We start from the raw sequence: 20,509 nt of genomic DNA, 5'->3' as shown, positions 1-20,509 counted from the left end.
TCCATCCAACATACATTATGAACATAAAAACTTTCACTGTCTTTTAAAAAAGAAATTTCCGTTAAGAAAGGAGAAAATTTACATAATAAACAACTCTCATTCTCCCTTAGAAAAAGAAATTTTGAATATTACAAATAATAAAGATCATGGACAAATTCTTAAACTGTACATAATTAGGAATTGCACTAGATGTTGCAAAGGAAACCTTGTAAGGAAGTAGCTTAGGAAGCGTAAGAAAGAGTAGCATTAAATTATTATTCTTCTATTATGACAGTGAAAATCATTTACTATATATAGTGATTGTTATACATTTTTCTGAATTTCATTATAAATGCCAATCAATCAAGAGATAGTTACAACCAATATTGAAATGATGATTCCATCATATAATTTACATTTATACCCTTCTTCCACAGCTGTTTTTCCTTAGCATGGAACTTCACTTTAGATAATATGATTTCATCCTATGATAGTCTTCAAATCCACATCCACAAATATAATTGACATCTACTACACGGATGAAACCACACTTTTAAGTTTTAAGAAGAAAATTTTACAAAAGAAATTCTAATGCTGCTCGTTAAAATTACCAAGAAAAATAAAACAGAAGGGATACAATAATTATATTTTTGACAAACCATAAGCATTGAAGACGGAGAGTAATATACGTAGCACATAATTATGTCAAACAATATCATACTTCAAGCACTTGCTATATATGAACAATGAAACCTTAAATGAAAACGATTTCCATCGAAGACGAGATATCATCTCTTCAAATCTCAACCTAACCTCATACCAACGAGCACAATCAGATCAAGTTTCTTGTTGGGATCTTAAAAATGTTAGTATTGGCGAGAGAGAGGATGAAATCAAGTGCGAGGGAACAAAATTACAATACCATAGCTCTTGTGCAGGATAGAGTATTATAAAATTCAAACAAAGGCACTTCAATTATACGAAAAGCAAGGAAAGTAGATTGGATAAATTATTAACCATTTCAATGCTACCAAATATTGAAGTGTGTAAGAACATTTGAAGGAGTTTAAATGCAAAAAGAATCCATCAAAGACAGTATTTTATACTTTTTGACTTCTAACTACATATGTGGGTGGCTAAATTAAAATCAATTTTGGGTTATAATGATAATATTATGAAGCTTCAAACTTAACAATTTACAATGGGAGACCTGAGCACTTACAACATAATCCTCATCACCGGAGAATGAATCTAGCCGTGCATGCCAAATTTCAGATTGTCTTTAAAGGATCATGTATAAAGGTTACTAGACCAGCTTGAAACCACAAATACAAGAAGAAATTTTCCTTATATGAAAAACATAATCTCATAGTATTGTCCCGAGAACACAAGCTTGGACTTTCTTGTGTCGAAGATCTGTTATCTATGCATCAAAGAAATTGAGGTCTGGTCATACTCGGTATAAGAAGCTCCAAAAAGCCTAATCGTTAAAGGTTGTAATATGATAAGGAATTCAATTGGATGCCTAGCTTGCAGATCAATTTTTCAAAAGAAATTTGTGCTCAAGAAACAAACTTACGTGTGAGCAGCCCAGTCAACCTTATGTTCTGTGTCAGCTAGAAAGAATTCATTTCCAAAAGGTAAGTCCTCTTCTTCACCATTTCCTTCGTAGCTGCACAAATGGCTCATCAAATTACCCTACTAGAAAAGCTTATGTATCCTTCTTAATTTGTTGATCACTAGGCCTAATGGAAATAAGGGTTGCTCTCTCCATCCCACCACCTTCTATAAGCTCAAGATATGGGGCATACCGGAGCTTCATATTCAAGGCTGGAATCTATGTCTGATTCCTAGAAGCTGAGGCCATTAGCGGCTTGTCCCTGAACTCTCACAACTGTTCTTTCCCCATACAGAGCATCCCTTGTCCCTTGTTGGATGATCATAAATTATCTGTTTTAACAGAAAATGCCTTGCAGAAGTTGCAATTCACGAGCTTATGGTCCAAACTACTCTCAACTTCAACCCACCATTCGTGTAGAATGATTTTGGTATACTGTCGTTACCATCCAAAATCTTGTTAGATTCCCTCGTTCTTCGAATAGCACAACGTAGATTTTCCCTTGAATTCTTCTCACAGAAATACGATATGGATCCTAATATTACACAACTCTCCACCGGGAAGCTCAATGCGAAGATTTTGGATCTCCTTGAAGTTTTTCAGCACCTCACTGGGGGAATGATGTGAAACCTCGACAAGAACTACCTTCTTCATCCCGAGGATCTGTTGCAATGTCTGTAAGGGCTTAACTATACTACCGATCACAAGTTTAACAAAAAGACCTATAAAGTCCCCGCTCCTACCGCTCAAACTCCCGCTCTCCTCACCAGAGATCACGCAGTCCACCTTCACCACGACATCCTCCACCTGCGACACCAAACCGTTAGAACATTTCGAAACAACCGAGCACCGCCCTAGGGCTTTGGTGTCACCTAGCTTGTTAAAGATCACCAAAACTAATGAATTGGGAAGATGATCAAATTGATCCACTACACACCATAATCATTGAAGACGGAAAGTATTATACTTGGAACATAATTATGTCAAAAAATACCAGACTTCAAGCACTTGCTCTATTTGAACAATGAAACCTTAAATGCAAACAATTTCCATCAAATACCAGATATCATATCTTCAAATCTCAACCTAACCTCATACCAACAAGCACAATCAGACCAAGTTTCTTGGTGGGATCTTAAAAATTATATTATTGGCGAGAGCAAGCATGAAATCACGTGCTAGGGAACAAATTTACAATACGATATCTCTCTGCGTAGGATAGAGTATTATAAAATTAAAACAAAAGCACTTATATTACACCAAAAGAAAGGAAAGTAAATTGGATAAATGATTAAACATTTCAATATTTCCAAAGCTTGAAGTGTGTAAGAACATTTGAAGGAGTTTAAATGCAAAAAGAATCCATCCAATATGGTATTTTATACTTTTTGACTTCTAACTACATCGTTCTTAATCGTCGATCGCTAGGCCTAATGGAAACACGGGTTGCTCCCTCCATTTCACCACCTTTTGGAAGCTTAAGATATGGGGCATACCAGAGACTCATACTCAAGGCTGGAACTTGTGTCCGATTCGCAGAAGCCGAGGCTGCTAGTGGCTTGTCCCTAAACTCCCGCAATTGTTCTTTCCCCATACAGAGCATCCCCTATCCATATGCATTGGTGACAATGAGGTTCTGAAGCTTTGGATGATCAGAAATTATCTGTTGTAACAAATAATGCCTTGGATAAGCTGCAATTCAGGAACTTATGATCCAAAATACTCTCAGCTTCAACCCGCCATCTGTGTACAATGATTCTGGTATACTGCCATTATCATCCAAACTCTCATTAGATTCATCCATTGTTCGAATAGCAGAACTATTGGGTATTTTTTAAATGGGGAATACCAAAACCAGACATTCTAACACCACAGAGCCAATGCTCTGTTTCCAGTGTTCCAGGACCTTTGTGCACAGGGAAGCTTTTAAAACAAATCTACTCATAACAGAGTATTACACAACCATAAAAATATTTCTATTGATTAAAATACAAAGCCTGATACAAACTTGATACAAACTTCATACTCTTTCACTCAGAGGGATTTTCACAAAAAAAACTTACATTCAGCAAAAACTCTGTTTTCACCTGAGAAATTACTGTGTTGGGTTTACTGCAGTAAAATCCCTTTTACATTCACTGGTGTAAAAACCTTCTTTTACATGCTGCTGTAAAAACAAAACTTACAGAGTTACAAAAACTCGCTCCACCATTTCCTTTATGCAAAACCACACATGGTTTTCGCTTCACCACTCTGTTTTACAATGCCTCACAAAACATTACCAAATACATTTGTGCACTGCTGTGCATTCACCCTTCAATTTCATTACATCGCACTGCTGTGCATTACCATACCTCTTCTACCTTACAATACACACACAAGAAAACATTACATATATATTCATGGCAATAAAACAAAAGGACTTACATACGTTTCCACTTGCCATGCTTCCGTAAAAATAAAAAACAATAAAATTAAATGTTTTTATCAGCCTTTACTTGTGCCCATACTCCCGGTGAAACAAAATTAAAAACTTCACCAAAACTTACCAACCCACAGTAAATTGCATTTACTGTTTTACTGACATTTACTGGCGGTAAAGGAACTTTTACTTCACGTCAAATTTATTTGCTGCAGACCTGTACTTTAACCATTGACTTTATTTGCATCGCGTCGCAACTTTTCTCATGTCAAAGACCCCGACTCTATGACATTGCCGATAGCGATGTGCCGATGCGATATCGGCGATCGCTTATCGCAAACACAAAAGCTCCTTTATAACTCCTTCACTTTGACTTTGCCGATGCGATATCGGCGATCGCTTATCGCAAACATAAAGGCTCCTTTATAATTCCTTCACTTCATTTTGCCGATGCGATATCGGCGATCGCAGTTGAAATTATATTTTCAACACTCCCCTTTAATTTCAACTGCTGGGCATTCAATCATACCCAAACACTTCCTCACATGGAGGGATTCACTAACTGCTGTTACAAGAATATCTTCCTCACATAGAGGGGTTCACCAATCTTCCTCGCATAGAGGGATTCACCAACTGCTTCTGCTGCAGTTCATAAACAAACAAAGTTGTCTTCCTCTTAATAGAGGGATTCACCTGAAACTGTGCTTAAGAGCACCTTCCTCATGACAGAGGGATTCACCATGTGACTGTGCTTAAGAGCACCTTCCTCATGACAGAGGGATCTACCAAACTATGCTAGAGAGCATCTTCCTCTGAACAGAGGGATTCACCAATGTAACTGTGCTTAAGAGCACCTTCCTCATTATGGAGGGATTCACTAATGACAATGTGCTTAAAAGCACCTTCCTCTTCAATAGAGGGTTTCACCAAATGACTGCTTCAAATGCAGTTCCAAAACAAACAACCATTGCACTGCTGTGTGTGCAAACTCATTACGATGTTCTTTTATGCTGCTGCATATTCTCTACTGCACTGTTGTGCCATCTTCTTTACTGTGTCTACCTCACACTGCTGTGTCTACACTTGCACTGCTTCTGCACTTTTCAAAGACAAAATACTCTGTCTTTCTTGGAACAATTACGCTGTCCCAATTTACAAATTTACACTGCTGTGTGTAAACATTTCTTACACTCACTGTTGTTGCATATATTGCATTTCAATTCAATTCATTACATTTACCTTTACTGCTGTAAGGAAAATTTCTTTTGCATGTGCTGTTGTTCAAGACTTCTTGCTGCTGCATTTTTTTTTTATTTGCATTGCTGTGTGCTTCTCCTTCTTGCCGTCATGCTGCTGTCCATAACTTCCTGCTGCTGCATTTTTTCATATTCACTGCTGTCCATACCCATAACCATGGATTGTCATCCCTGGGTTTTTATTTGCTGTTGCGTTGCCTCTGCAATTTGCACTGTGGCTGCTTTTTGTTTCATCATATTGCTGTGTGCTCATACACTAACTCTTTACTCTCCATTACTTGCACATAGAGAGAGAAATCATCCTCACGTTGTTTTGCGCTGTATTCTCCACACAACAGAAAATAACACGGGCTGCTGCCTTTTCCTTTTACACCCTTTCATTTTTTTTGCTGCCACACACATTCTTATACATCCAGTGTGCATTAAAAATCTGCTGTCCCTGTTTTTTTTACGCATTTCTTTGCATGCTGCATTGCATATGAAGAAAAACATTACATTTTTTTACTGCTGTGTGAGAAATTTTATTGCATTCTCAGCCACTGGGCATTTACGCTCTGCTGCGTTTTGCCTTCTCATTTTCTTCTCACTGCTTTGCAGTTTCATCCCCACTACAAAACATTTCATCTGCTGTGAGTATGCTCTATCACATTACATAGAAGGAAACTGCCTTCCATTGCTATGCATTTCAATGCATGTGCACCACAAAAGAAATTTCAAACTGCTGTTCATTCTAATCCATGTGCTCCAAAATTTTTTTAAACTGTTGTTTTATGTTTTGTCTTCCCACTGCTGTGAGGGTTTCCATGCTTTGAATTTTTCTCTTATCTCGCTGCTGCTCTTTACATTTCAGTGCTGCCTTCTTTTCTTCTTTATGCATTTCTATGCATATTGCATAAAAACAAACCAAAAACATTGCTGATTTCATCACTGCTGCATATTACCTTTCAGAGGGATTAACAAAGATTTCATTTGCAACTGTTGTGCTGCAATACATCCTCCATCAACAAATGACTGTTAATACAGTCCAGCAACAAAAATTACAAGCTCCCCTTTAATGTATGCTTGTCTTTTTTTAACAAGTTTTCTCAAAACAAACGTAGATCAGCTGCGTTGCTTAAGGGGCTTTCACACTGTATTTCTTTTCTTCTCCATACTTGTGTAACTTTCTTCTTTTGTGTGGGTCTAGCTTGCATAGGAGCCCATGTCAAGTTACAGTGATGTGCCATATGCCCAATGTTATGACACTTGAAGCATTCAACATTCTTCATGAATAAAGATTCATGATTTCTTCTTGTGAAATTATTTCTTGGAGATTGTCGGGGACCACAACATCTATCTCCATTAAATGCTCTACAGTCTTTTGCCATATGACCAAAGTTTGAGCAAGCATAACAATAACCATAAAATGAACTTTGGTACCTGGGAGATGGAGGTTTCCTTGATGTACTTCTGAAGCCTTGCTGCCTTGAGATCCTTTGATGATCACCATTACCTCTTGCCTTTTTGACATCAGCTACATTTCTTCTTGGAGCTGGTTTTCTTCTTGGAGCAGGATCTCTTTTATTGCAGCCTTCATTTTTCTCCTTGCCTTTGCTGGAACTAGGAGCATCACCATCTCTCTCTGGCTTCTTCACATCTCCTTTGCTTAAAGCATCCTCATCCTTGTTTGAGGATTCACCTACATACCCAAGTCCTGATTTATCAGATGGAGATCTGTGATAGCTGAGCATGTCATCCAGAGCTTGAGAGCTCTTCATGATCTTGTTCATCCCTTCAACCTTCTTCCTGAGGAGGACAATCTCTTCTTCTAGCTTTTCACATTCATTATTTTTCTTTGCTAGTTGTCCCTCAGTTTCTTCCTTGCTACGAGTAGCTTCAGCTGCTACTATTTTGAAGGAGATAAAGTCTGTCTTCATTTTGGAGATTTCTGCTTGACTGCTCTCCATTTTCTTCTCTGCTCCTTGTGCCTGCTTCTTGGCTTCTTGTAGTTCAGACTTAAGGGAGGAGACCTCTACCTTGTACTGTCCAATCTCTTCTACAAGCTTGTTCACTCTCTTGTGCCTTTGTTCAAGTTGACTTGTCAAGGCATCTGCCTGCTTGTTTGCTTCATTCAGCTGATTTGTCATAGACATGACTTCTTCATGATGTTTCCTCTTGCATTGATCAAACTCCTTCTTGAGCTTGGCTAGCTCTTCATCCCTTTCTTTTACTTGAAGCTTGATGAGGTCAAGCTTTTCATTCTCAGCTTCTATGATGGGTTCTTCTTGACTCATTGTCATGGTCAGTGCTCCCTTTGCATGAAGGTCATGCAGTCTGTCCCATATATCCTTTGCTGATGTATATTTTCCTAGATTCCTCTTCACAGAATCAGGGAGTCCATCCAAAATTAGTTTTACTGCTTGTGCATCATACTCCATGGATTCTTCATCCATCTTGCTGTCATCAATCACTGACTCCCAGACTTCAATCCCCTCAGACATTAGGAAAGCCCTCATCATTATTTCCCATACATCAAAGTTTCCATCAAACTTTGGGGTTTGAAATAGAATGTATTCTAATGGATTGCCTTCTAGTTTAGTAGAGGGGGGAGACACATTTTTAACAGGCTTGGAGGCTTTCTTCTTTGACCTTGCCATTCTTATCTGGGCTTCTAATACTTGACTGTGTTTTTTTTTTAAAACAACTGACTGTTTTTAATAATAACTCAGAAACTTGGGAAATACCTGAATCCCTTTGGCTGAAACTTCACACTGCTGGAGAAGCTTTCTCTGCTACAACCACACCTTCCTTCAGCTTCTTTGAGTCTTCAAAGAGCATGAACCTGCTCTATCACCATCAAAGAGCCTGGACTAGCTCTGATACCACTATTGGGTATTTTTTAAATGGGGAATACCAAAACCAGACATTCTAACACCACAGAGCCAATGCTCTGTTTCCACTGTTCCAGGACCTTTGTGCACAGGGAAGCTTTTAAAACAAATCTACTCATAACAGAGTATTACACAACCATAAAAATATTTCTATTGATTAAAATACAAAGCCTGATACAAACTTCATACTCTTTCACTCAGAGGGATTTTCAAAAAAAAAACTTACATTCAGCAAAAACTCTGTTTTCACCTGAGAAATTACTGTGCTGGGTTTACTGCAGTAAAATCCCTTTTACATTCACTGGTGTAAAAACCTTCTTTTACATGCTGCTGTAAAAAAAAAACTTACAGAGTTACAAAAACTCGCTCCACCATTTCCTTTATGCAAAACCACACATGGTTTTCGCTTCACCACTCTGTTTTACAATGCCTCACAAAACATTACCAAATACATTTGTGCACTGTTGTGCATTCACCCTTCAATTTCATTACATCGCACTGCTGTGCATTATCATACCTCTTCTACCTTACAATACACACACAAGAAAACATTACATATATATTCATGGCAATAAAACAAAAGGACTTACATACGTTTCCACTTGCCATGCTTCCGTAAAAATAAAAAACAATAAAATTAAATGTTTTTATCAGCCTTTACTTGTGCCCATACTCCCGGTGAAACAAAATTAAAAACTTCACCAAAACTTACCAACCCACAGTAAATTGCATTTACTGTTTTACTGACATTTACTGGCGGTAAAGGAACTTTTACTTCACGTCAAATTTATTTGCTGCAGACCTGTACTTTAACCATTGACTTTATTTGCATCGCGTCGCAACTTTTCTCATGTCAAAGACCCCGACTCTATGACATTGCCGATAGCGATGTGCCGATGCGATATCGGCGATCGCTTATCGCAAACACAAAAGCTACTTTATAACTCCTTCACTTTGACTTTGCCGATGCGATATCGGCGATCGCTTATCGCAAACACAAAGGCTCCTTTATAATTCCTTCACTTCATTTTGCCGATGCGATATCGGCGATCGCAGTTGAAATTATATTTTCAACAAGAACGAGGATTTTTCCTCAAATTATTCTCACAGAAATACGATGTGGATCCCAATATCACGCATCTCTCAAGCGTAGTACCAAATTTGGCTCAAACTCCCACTCTCCTCACCAGAGATCACGCAATCCACCTTCACCAAGACATCCTCCACCTGCGACACCAAACCGTTAAAATGTTTCGAAACATCCAAGCACCGCCCTAGGGCTTTGATGTCGCCTAACTTGTAAAAGATCACCATAACTAACGAATTGGGAAGACGATCAAATTGATCCGTTATAGGAATTTGAACCTCCGAGCTCGCGTTATTATTTTGCTTGCACCCGAACTCCAAATACATGCTTCCTCACACCCTTCAATAGAAAAAAGGAAACCTAGCTTCGATTTTGAAGGTTAAAACCTCGCGGAAACATAAATATTCTTTTCTTTTCACCTTTACATCTTGAAGATTATTTGAAAGATTCACCTCTAAGATACAGTCCACAGGCTCACAAATTAAAAGAAGATAAATGCAACGATTTTTATTTCTTCTTGTTTCCTTTTTCGTCGGTTGGGAAAATGTTTAGACCTCGAATCTTACTGAACAGATAGATCTGCCTCTTGGCACCTTTCTTCCTCCCATACCGGGGCCCCAGCGTGAAGAAGGCTTGCAGAGACTGTCGCAGTAATTATTCTTCAGACTTTACAAACTTTTCGCCGCATATTTTTCCAGATACTCGATTTTGGAGGACGCAGGCCGAAATACACACTTTATACATGCCAAAAGATCTGATTCTGCCAACGCATTCAAGTTTTGGAACTTGAGAATTTTGATCTGCGTGGCCCAGAAGCCTGTGAAAACCCGTGAAAGTCCTGTGCGAGCACGGGCGAGCGCGACCCCTCCTAGATATTGTTTGGAAGCCATTAACCCTTGATTTCTCTCAGCGCTATCCTAGGATGCCCGACGAAATGAATCATGATACTCTAAGTCTATCACGCTATTACATCGAATCTCGTTAGAACGAATTATAACTCACTAGTACCAGTTTTTAATTTGATGGCAGAGGCTATTTCTATCGTATAACACTTAAATTACATAAAGGGACAAGTGGGAGGGGAGTTATTTTTAGAGGGAAATGCTTTATGATGTAAATATGAAAAGTAATGAAAATTATGTAGGAAATTTTAAATTTTTTATACATTATATAAATAAACCGAAGAAAATTTGATCTTTTAAAATCGATTGCCAAAAATTATTTATTTTAGATATATTTATTTAAGAAGATCAATTTCTTGAATTCTTGATATACTTGAGAAGAAATTACAGGAAGTATAGGTAAATAAAACAAAAATTCAACAAAGTTAAAAAATAAATGTTCACAAGATCTTAAAAATTAGTAACTATATAACAATAAAACTTTTTTAATAGAATTTTGGAAGAAATGCTCACAAGATTCTAAAAACTAATTGTTTGGACTAATTTAACTATATTAATTGAAATGGAAGTTTTCTTGTATAGTTGTTGCTTGGACCCAAAGAAAATTATAGAAAGGTGAAGGGAAAGAACAAGGTCAAATTAAAAATTAACAAGAAAAAAATTATGATTAATGGAATTGGAACTGAAAATAGAGGGAAAAAAAGGGTTATAGAAAAAGTGAAAAAAAAATATCAGTGAAATTAAGAATAATAAAAATAAAAAAATAGTGGAAAAGTTTTTTTTAAAGCTATTTTCGTCAAAATTTATCATCTTATAGAAAAAAAAAACTATAATTCATGAAAATGAAAAAAAAAATGAAATGGATAAATAAAAAATAAATAAATAAAACAAAAAATTAATAACTGATAGAAAAATGGAAATTACTAAGCAACACCCATATTAACACCTATAATAAGACCTCAACCAATAACCTTACAAATAAATAAATTTAAATAATAATAAAAAATAGAAAAAAACAAATTCTTAATTATAAATTATAGATAAATATAACTTAATTAAACTAAAAAAACAATAAAGACATGAAAAATAAATCAACTAATAAAATGTTGTATTGTTGAATGCCATCACCAAAAATTAAGAAATATGATTAACTAATATTGTTTATATATATATATATATATATATATATATATATATATATATATGTTTTTATTTTTTATTAATATATATAATTTTGGAATTGTAGTGGGACTTTCTAGAGTTTCAGGTGCCCGATAGAAAAAATTGTCGTGAAATCTTGATTTGTGTTATTTAAACTATTTTTTTGATTGTATTTATGGATTTATCACTATGAAAAACCCTTAGGACACTTCTATTGTGCAGGGTTACCCATCAAACTTGTGGCCAGATTTTAGAGAAGTTAAACAAGAAAAATTAGCACTAAAGACAAGTCCTATAATTTTTTATAATTAAATTATTAAAATGTATTTTTAATATAATAAACTATAATTGAAACAATAGGAAAAAAAATAAAAATAAAAATAAAAAATGAGTAACTAATAGAAATGACTAAACAACTCATAATAAGACTTTAACCAATCACCTTACAAATAAATAAATTTATATAATAATAAAAAAATAACAAAAATTGAATTCCCAATGTTAAATTATGGATAAACCACATAAATTTTTGGTCAGAAACAAATTAATAGCCAATCAAAAACAAAAATGAATACCTATAACAATAAAAAAGACCATATATTCTCCATTCAAATTCAATCACCTCTGGCTCGAGGATCAGAGTTTCATCAATCTGGTATCCAATTTCTGGAGGACACATCCTATTGACAGAGAAGCATCATTAGCAAGAGGATTTGTCAAAAACCTAACAGAGCTCAAACACTTGACTATTGGATGGGCAAAAGAGAAGAAAATCAGAGAGGATGCTCAGCTCATTAATATAGAAGAAGAGATTCATGGCCTCCTAGATGATCAGAACCGGGCTTTTGGATCCATGGGGGACAAATCTCGGCTATTGGAGCTCGAAAATCAGAAGCACAGAATCCTGAAACTCAGAGAGGAGTCCCTGAGGCTGAGGAGTAGGGCTGTATGGCTCAAAGATGGGGATGAAAATTCCCGTTTCTTCCACAATTTCGCAAAAGGAAGAAGGCTGGCAAATACTATTTGGAATCTTCCTATGCCAGACGGAGGAGTGGCTGATTCTTTCAACAAGCTCTCACAGCTTGGCACCTCACATTTCAGGCAACTGTACAAGAATCCAGCGGGCACAAATTTGGCAGAAATCATCAATGTGGCATCACATTTCCCTAGATATGTAATGGAGGAGGACATTGATTCTCTCACAGGACCAGTCACTATGGCAGAGTTGGAGAGCACCATCAAATGGTTTCAGAGAGAAAAAAGTCCAGGTCCGGATGGATGGACCATAGAGTTCTACTTAGCCTTTTTTGAGCTTCTTGGAGAGGACATCCTGAGGGTGGTGGAGGAAAGCAGATCGACGGGACAAATCTATGATGCAATAAACACCACTTTTATAGCGCTCATTCCCAAATCAGACTCCCCCTCATCATTTGACGATTACAGGCCTATTTCATTATGCAATGTACTTTATAAAATCATCTCCAAGATCATTGCCAATCGGATTAGGCCCATTTTATCCAAACACATCGGGCCCCAACAGTCTGCCTTCCTGGAAGGCAGACAAATCCATGAAGCCATTGGATCTGCGCAGGAAGCTATACACTCCATTTGGACAAAAAGGCTTAAGTGCATCCTTCTCAAGATTGATCTCTCCAAGGCTTTTGATAGAGTTAGCTGGCTCTATATCAAAATGATACTCATCCACTTAGGCTGCCCCATCCTCTTCATCAATTGGATAATGGCATGCATCACATCCCCCTCGTTCAGCATCCTTATCAATGGAGCGGCCTCCCACTTCTTCCACTCTGAGAGAGGCCTTAGGCAGGGATGCCCACTATCTCCCTTGCTCTTCCTCGTTGTGATGGAAGCCCTGAGCCGCCTCATCATCTCAGCCAAAAGAGCAGGTACTCTCAGGGGATTGAAGATCACAGACGAATGTTTTATCACACACCTATTGTTCGTTGATGATGTGCTGATCATGCTTGATGGAAGGATGCAGGACATCACTACATTCAACCGCATCCTAAAGCTCTTTGCACAAGCTACTGGAATGGAAGTAAACCAGGCAAAATCCTCCATCACTCTGGTTGGAACATCAGTACAGGAATCATTCACTGCATGCCAGGTATTTCCATTCACCAACCATCCTTTGGATAGAGGGCTTAAATACCTGGGGTACTGGCTCAAACCAACCTCACAGAAGATTGCAGACTGGGTATGGCTGGTTGCAAAAATAGAGAAGCGGATCACTTGCTGGAGTTTTCGATATCTATCTAGAGCAGGCAGATTGACTTTGATTAAATCTGTACTGGAAGCCACCCCGGTTTTTTGGATGGCTCTGGCATGGATCCCTCGAAACATATTATCAAAAATCCAGAGAATATGTAACAGATATCTATGGGGAGGAAAACAGGATAAACGCACATTTGCATGGACCAGCTGGAACTCTATTGCTCTCCCAAAAAAGTGGGGGGGATGGGGAATAAAGGATCTTCCCACATTTGCACAGGCCATGGCAGCAAAGATGGGATGGGCACTGATGACATCACACAGCCTCTGGACCTCCATTGTTTTCCACAAATACATTTGGCCCAGGAACAAGCTGGACTGGCTTAGAATGCCATCATGGAACAAGGTGGGCATATCATCTGTTTGGAAGGCTGTGCTTCACGCCCTACCCCTCATCAGGGATAACATCGTTTGGAGGATTAACAACGGTGACTGTGCCCGTGTGGGCCTTGACCCGTGGAATGGTAGTGGGGGTCGGCACAATCTACCTAGGGATCTAATAGACTGCTTATCAGCATAGCATATATTTGTGATTGCACAAGTCGCGGACAGGGATCGCTCAGACATGTTTCACCAAGCCTGGAAGACGGCCAACCAACTACACCTCCCTGCTAGATGGCACTCGACCTGGGGCGAATATTGCACTGCCCTATCTGAATCTCATATCAGGATAATAGAAGGTCCGAATGAATTGATTTGGTTTCTTGCTGACAGTGGTAAGTACTCACCAAGAGAGGGTTATACGCAGCTTAATATTCAGAAAAAGCCAGGGGTCCTTGATAAATGGTGGAGACAGATTTGGAAGCTTGATGCATCTCCCAGATCAAAGCTGTTCACTTGGTGTGTACTCCGGAGCAAGGTTCCCACAGGTGATTTCCTTATGAGGCGCGCCATACAGGGCCCGTCGTGGTGCATTCTCTGCAAATCTGACTCGGAGACCATATCTCATTTATTCCTTCACTGTCCGATGATGCAACAGATCTGGCAGAACATAAAACCCTTCATCCCATTCAATGGCGACTGGAGCGGGCCCGATCCGATCAGCTCATGGATAGATTGGACAGCGAGGCATAAGGGCACGAAAGTGATCAACCTGCCTGTTATCATTCTATGGTCTTTGTGGAAAGTTCGGAACAGATGGACATTTGAGGATATAGCACCCCACTGGCCCCTCATCGAAGCTGGAATCATCTCTGCTTACAGAGAGTTACCTGAGCCGCCTCCCCCAAAAATTCGCCATCCAAATCCTCCGCCCAATATTGATCAATCCACCCCTTGGGCATACTTTGATGGAGCGGCAAATGCTCAGAGTTGTGGGGGGGGCATCATTTTGCATCATAACCTTACTCATTCCTTTCACATCAAAGCTGGCTTGGGCATTGGAACCAATAATTATGCAGAGCTCATCACACTGCGGCACCTCTTGCATTTTGCACTATGTCATCATTACACTAGAATTAACATCTTTGGGGACTCGCAGACTGTTATAAATTGGTTCAATGATATCACGATTTGTCACATGCACACACTCAGAGCTATCATGGATGAAGTGCAGCGATTAAAAGATGCTTTCTCACATATCTCTGTTACACACATTTACAGGGAGCATAATATGGACGCTGACAAATTATCCAAGGAGGCAGCGGTGATGGATCGTGGCATCTGGGAGATTACGGAAGTTTTGGACCAGCAGCAACAGAAATACTACCACCGGCCATATATAGATCAGGACTACCCAACAGGGGGTCCTCACCTCGCATAAAATAAGGAAACAGCATCCACAGATCACTGATTTTGCACAGCAAACACAGAAAATTCACAAGGATTATGCTATCAGAATAGTTGCAGAAATTGAAACAACACATTTACAGACAATTGATAGAATGTATTGATGTAAATTTTGAACTTTTGTACAGATCCTACAGTGATCACAGATCCTGATATACTGATATATATGTAAATCTCTTCATATTAATGAAAGTTTTTACGGATTTTCCCAGGGGAAAAAAAAAAAAAGACCATATATAAAGACAGAAAATCACTATCATAAAATTAAGTTAAATAATTTTTATCACAATTTTTACAAATTTAATTTATTTGAAATTTATTTTTATTCATAACCAAATAACTCATTTTTATTAAAAAATAATAAATATCTTTCTTTTTGTAAATTTGGTAAGACTTTTCTTTTCGTGCTTTTACATGTCCATTATTTAGCCAACTACAAAAAAGGTAGCACAAGATTTGAACCCAAGACTTCATTTCCATAGTCATTACCACTTAAACTACACCAAACAAAAAATAAAAATAAAATAAATAAATATCATTCTGGAAAATTTTTATATCGTTATAGTTTTATGTTAAATTTGAAGTTATTTTTATAAGTGTTTCAACTTCTTAATGAATTCGCCAATAACATCAAATTTTATACTTAAAATTTTCTAGTCTTCTATGAACTAACCAAATTTATTTACGCACTAACAGTACGGTTTCAATGGTTTAAAGCTGTATTTTGTAATTTTGCTTTTCAATGGTTTAAAGCTGTCTTTCGTAATGTCTGTGGAGATTTCCTCACATTCACTGTCGAATAGAGAAACATGTGTCAAGGAGAGTGAAGCACTGGAAATCGGGTTTGAAGCAAGTCAAAGCCTGGAGACCGAAATAAAAGAGACTTGTTAAAGGCCAGAAAGCTACGATACGTGCCAGTCAGCCAAGACCCCTGATCTCTGACAGCGAAAAACTACCAGTAGACACAGGAGACGAGAGTCTCGCAAATCAGTTGAAGCCGAGCCAAAAATTGCGTGATATTCGAACATATTTCTGCGACCATTTCGGAGACAGATTGCGAGAATGAATAAGAAATTCGAACATGATTGAAGAAAAATAACTGAACACGGAGAATATCTTTGACAAGAAAGTGCCTCCCTGGTGGGAACATATCACATTTAGAGCAATGTCAATCAACATTCAAACAGCTCATAACAAAAGAATAAAATAAGCGGGCATTCTCTAACCTCCCATGTTTCATCATAACCAAAAATGAAATTTACGAGCTAAAGATTGAAAATCTTCTATGATTTGGCGAATAAACAACATTTCGATGATGGGGCGAATAAACAATATTTAAAGGAGTACATAAGCACACCGTAAACTTACAGTTAATGGAGTTGCCCAGCAAACGTTATGACAAATGTAGACCAAAAATAATATGGATTTGATCGCTGTTGAAGCGTCGAAGCTGCTCATAGCTTGTAGCAATGCTATGGATGAATTGTAAAACTCAGGCTTCATCTTCTAAATCAAAATATGCAAAAAAGTAAGCGGATGGCCGAATATATAAGTATTTTTTCAAATAAAAATTTTCAATACTGAAATGAAAAGTAGAGTTCAGACACACAATCAAGACTTACCGTTAATGGCATCGTCCAACCGACATTATGACAAATATGAATTTCATGAAGATAACTGGACGAAAAATATCATGGACCAATCTAACAGGGTGGGGTTCTTTCCAGAGGGGCTTATCAAATACCAATGGATGGATGTAATAATGACTAAATAGTAGATGAGAAGGATAGAGAAAATAGCAGTGACAATGAAGAAATCTCCCAATCTCGCAAACACAAGAGAATTGTCTATACTATTTTGGAAAATGTGGTGAATAAATGCAATCACCACCCAGACAGAGCTCAATCCAGATGTTAATAAATCTTAAATCTACCAGCCATTAAATATGAGGTGTAATTAAATTTATAGATGAAATAATTTTTTTTACTGACCATTAAATATGAGGTGTAGTTAAATTTATAGATGAAATAATTCTTTTCATGGAAATCAGATGATACAATTTCAAGCAAGAATGTGATTTGTTGTTGATTCAAGTACATTTTTAAATGTATAAATTGATTCAACACCTTGAAAAACCCCTATAGCACTTTAATTTTACAAATTAAACAACTTTTTAAAAATCTGTGTGAAATTTTAGTTAAAATTTACAAGAGAAAATGTGGTAAAAAAATTTATTTCTTATATAAATTAAACAATATCTTAAACATGATATATAGTAAATAAATGCTTTCCATCATCACTAACACACAAAAGAAAATAAAAAAATAGACAATTGCAAATCATACTAACACCCTTAAACACCATATTTATTAACAAAATAATCACTGACACTTCAGTAGGAAATGTGAGGCCACATCATACTTTCGATCAGATGCCTAAATAAATAATCACTGGCACCACATCAGTAGGAAATGTGAGGCCACATCATACTTTGGATCTGATGCCAGAATGCTTCTGACATCATCCACTCTAAATAATGTCAACTTTGAAATATGAGAAAACAAAATTGAGTATGAAAACTCCACCAAATATTTACAAAAATTAAAAATAGGACAAAATTAAGAGTGAACATAATATATATGTCATTTCTATAAATGCAGTGACATAATAAATCAAATGTAAATTTGTAAAACATTTCTATATTTCGCACTTCAACGTCAATATATATCAGAAAATTATAAAAGCATTTATACTTCAATGTTGTAGTTAATATTGAATTAATAATAATAAAAAAACCAATTATTTACTTAATAAATATTAAATTATCATTATTGGTCTATTATAATAATATCACCTAGCAGCAGTTATGAAACTTCATTGAAATTTCGCTTACTTTAGGACTAAGAAAACCTTTACACTGCTCAGCACTACCACTACGCGGAGGAATTGTTTTTTACTTTTTTATTGCATTCACCGATTCCCTATGCGCGCGGAAATTTATGTCAAATGCTTACATTTTCTGTGGAAATCGAATTCCGATGTCCTTGTCACTGCTTTAACAAATTTTCTGACACAATCGGAGGAACTTCCCTCAGTGAAATCTGCGTGTCTATATATATATAGAGAACATGTGGAGGCAATTTGTATAAGCGGTTTTTCCAAGCCGATCATATGGAAGAAATGTACAACGATGTAGCGGTGCAGGGCGAGTCAATGGTCATTCCAGCTTTCAGATTCTATCCCACGGAGGAGGAACTGGTGGGTTTCTATCTGAAGAGACGTGTGGAAGGCGGCCACCAGCAGCATTTCGATTTAATTATACCAACCTTGGACTTGTATCAATATGATCCATGGGAGTTACAAGGTAAATTTAAATTCTTTCTCCGCAGTCTCCGCTTTGAATTTGATATGATGTGATCCCTGGGAGTCACCAGGGGGATCACTTAGTGTGGATTCCTTCAGTTTCAATTTGAAAATGTTTTTTCACTTGAAATTGATGTATAAATGTGTTGCAGGTTTGGCTAGTGATGCTCGGGAAAGGCAATGGTTCTTCTTCGTTCCAAGAGATACCAAGAAATTCGCTCGGCCAAGCAGATTGACGAAGTCGGGTTACTGGAAAGCCACCGGTTCAGACAGAGCGGTTCGCAACGAGCTGCTTCAGTGCATCGGCGTTAAGAAAACTCTTGCGTTTTATAAAGGAAGGGCCCCGCCTGGACAAAGGACGGAGTGGATCATGAACTAGTATAGAATGCCAGATTTGGGCTCGTCTCCACCCAAGGTGATCTAATACTTTTTTTAATAATGTGTTATTTATAGATGGGCACAATACACACGAAAATCTCAGCACCCAAAGAAATGAAGCACATTGCTTTTCTTGGTACAAAGTTTCTGAATGATTGTAAGTTGGCATGTGCAGAAGAATGTGGATATGGTGTTATGCCGAATCTACAGAAAGTCTGCTTCTCAGAAGTCGATGGAAGAACGAACAAAGCCTGATCGTGTTGAGAAAGAAAAACTGGTTGTTTCAGCTGGTCATGAATATCAAGGCAACTGTCTTTCAGTCACCCTTAATGGCAGCTTCTGCCAATGAAATTAAATGATGGAGACCGAGTTTCTTCATGTGGAGAATGGAGAGGGAGTACCTATGTTGTTCTGTTGTAAGTAAAATAGATAATGTAGATAGTACGTTTCAGTGGGTAGAATTAATGATGTTTTGTGAAGAATCTATGGTATTGAAGATGCCTAAAGCCTGCAAATAACTGCAGTTGAAGTTGCCCGTTGTGGATGGACTGACTTTTTGGCCGCTGATGGCTACTCCATATGCTCTTCTGTATACCTTATCCACATTTTATAATTCTAAAGTGATGAGTACTGTACTTTCATTCTGATTTGATTAGGGTTTGTAGCTTCTCCAGGCTCAAGAATGAAGAAGAAACCAACGGTCATCAAATCCATTATAAAACAAAAAAAAAAATCAAACATGGATATGGATATGAAGTCCTATAATATAAGGATTGAATATTAAACCTAGGAATGCATTTTATTTCATTATTCTCTTTTCCTTTCGGATAAAATTAAGTTTTGAATGGAGTTGTCCAGATAACGCATTTTGATTGCCGCAATGCTTTCGTGCATTTTCATTAATCTGTGGCATTGCCATAGCCATTGACCATCCTGACCGAATCTCGCTGATATTCGAGTATTTTGGCAATTTTTCTTTACCGGGTTTCGAAGAGGCCTATTGGGCAAAGTGCTTGCCTTCATTGGTTTGATATCACTGTGAAAGGGATTTGGGATCTCCAAGGCATTTGCGTTTTCCCAAGAGTAAAAACCATCATTGTCAATCCATTTTTATTTTATGACTGTCAAGAGATGGTAATTCAGAACGAAAAGGAGAAATTATTTTATTGAACACTAAAGAAACGTGAATGTTTGCATTAAAGGGGGAAAATTCCATATTAAAGTATTTTTCCGGTAAAAACTAATCAGTTTTTCAATTTTTATATTTAAATAGTATTAATTTTTTTAATAAATTTTTTTATTTAAAAAAAAAATATTTTTAAAAATATATAAATTCTTTCAATATGTAAATGGTTAACTATGAAATATATTAAAGAAATGAATTTGTCTCGGAATA

The 20,509-nt window shown here is 37.2% G+C and overlaps 1 protein-coding gene and 1 pseudogene across 1 annotated transcript; one reads left to right on the top strand and one right to left on the bottom strand.

Moving 5' to 3' along the window:
- Positions 1-1,595: 1,595 nt before the first annotated feature.
- On the bottom strand, positions 1,596-9,558 carry LOC149217897 (F-box protein At5g46170-like; annotated as a pseudogene).
- An 8,985-nt stretch (positions 9,559-18,543) lies between these two features.
- Positions 18,544-19,462, top strand: LOC149217896 (NAC domain-containing protein 22-like). Its single transcript, XM_089390403.1, has 3 exons — positions 18,544-18,736; positions 18,888-19,042; positions 19,289-19,462. Exons 1-3 carry the CDS (start codon positions 18,544-18,546, stop codon positions 19,460-19,462), a joined length of 522 nt encoding a protein of 173 aa, XP_089246529.1.
- Positions 19,463-20,509: the final 1,047 nt, after the last annotated feature.

Source organism: Pinus tabuliformis, chromosome 1_1, assembly GCF_031772625.1.
Source record: "Pinus tabuliformis cultivar Carrire ecotype Pingquan chromosome 1_1, CPIR1, whole genome shotgun sequence".
Lineage (NCBI taxonomy): Eukaryota > Viridiplantae > Streptophyta > Pinopsida > Pinales > Pinaceae > Pinus > Pinus tabuliformis.
The sequence above is the reverse complement of the archived record's forward strand: the minus strand, read 5'-3'. Positions and strand labels throughout refer to the sequence as shown.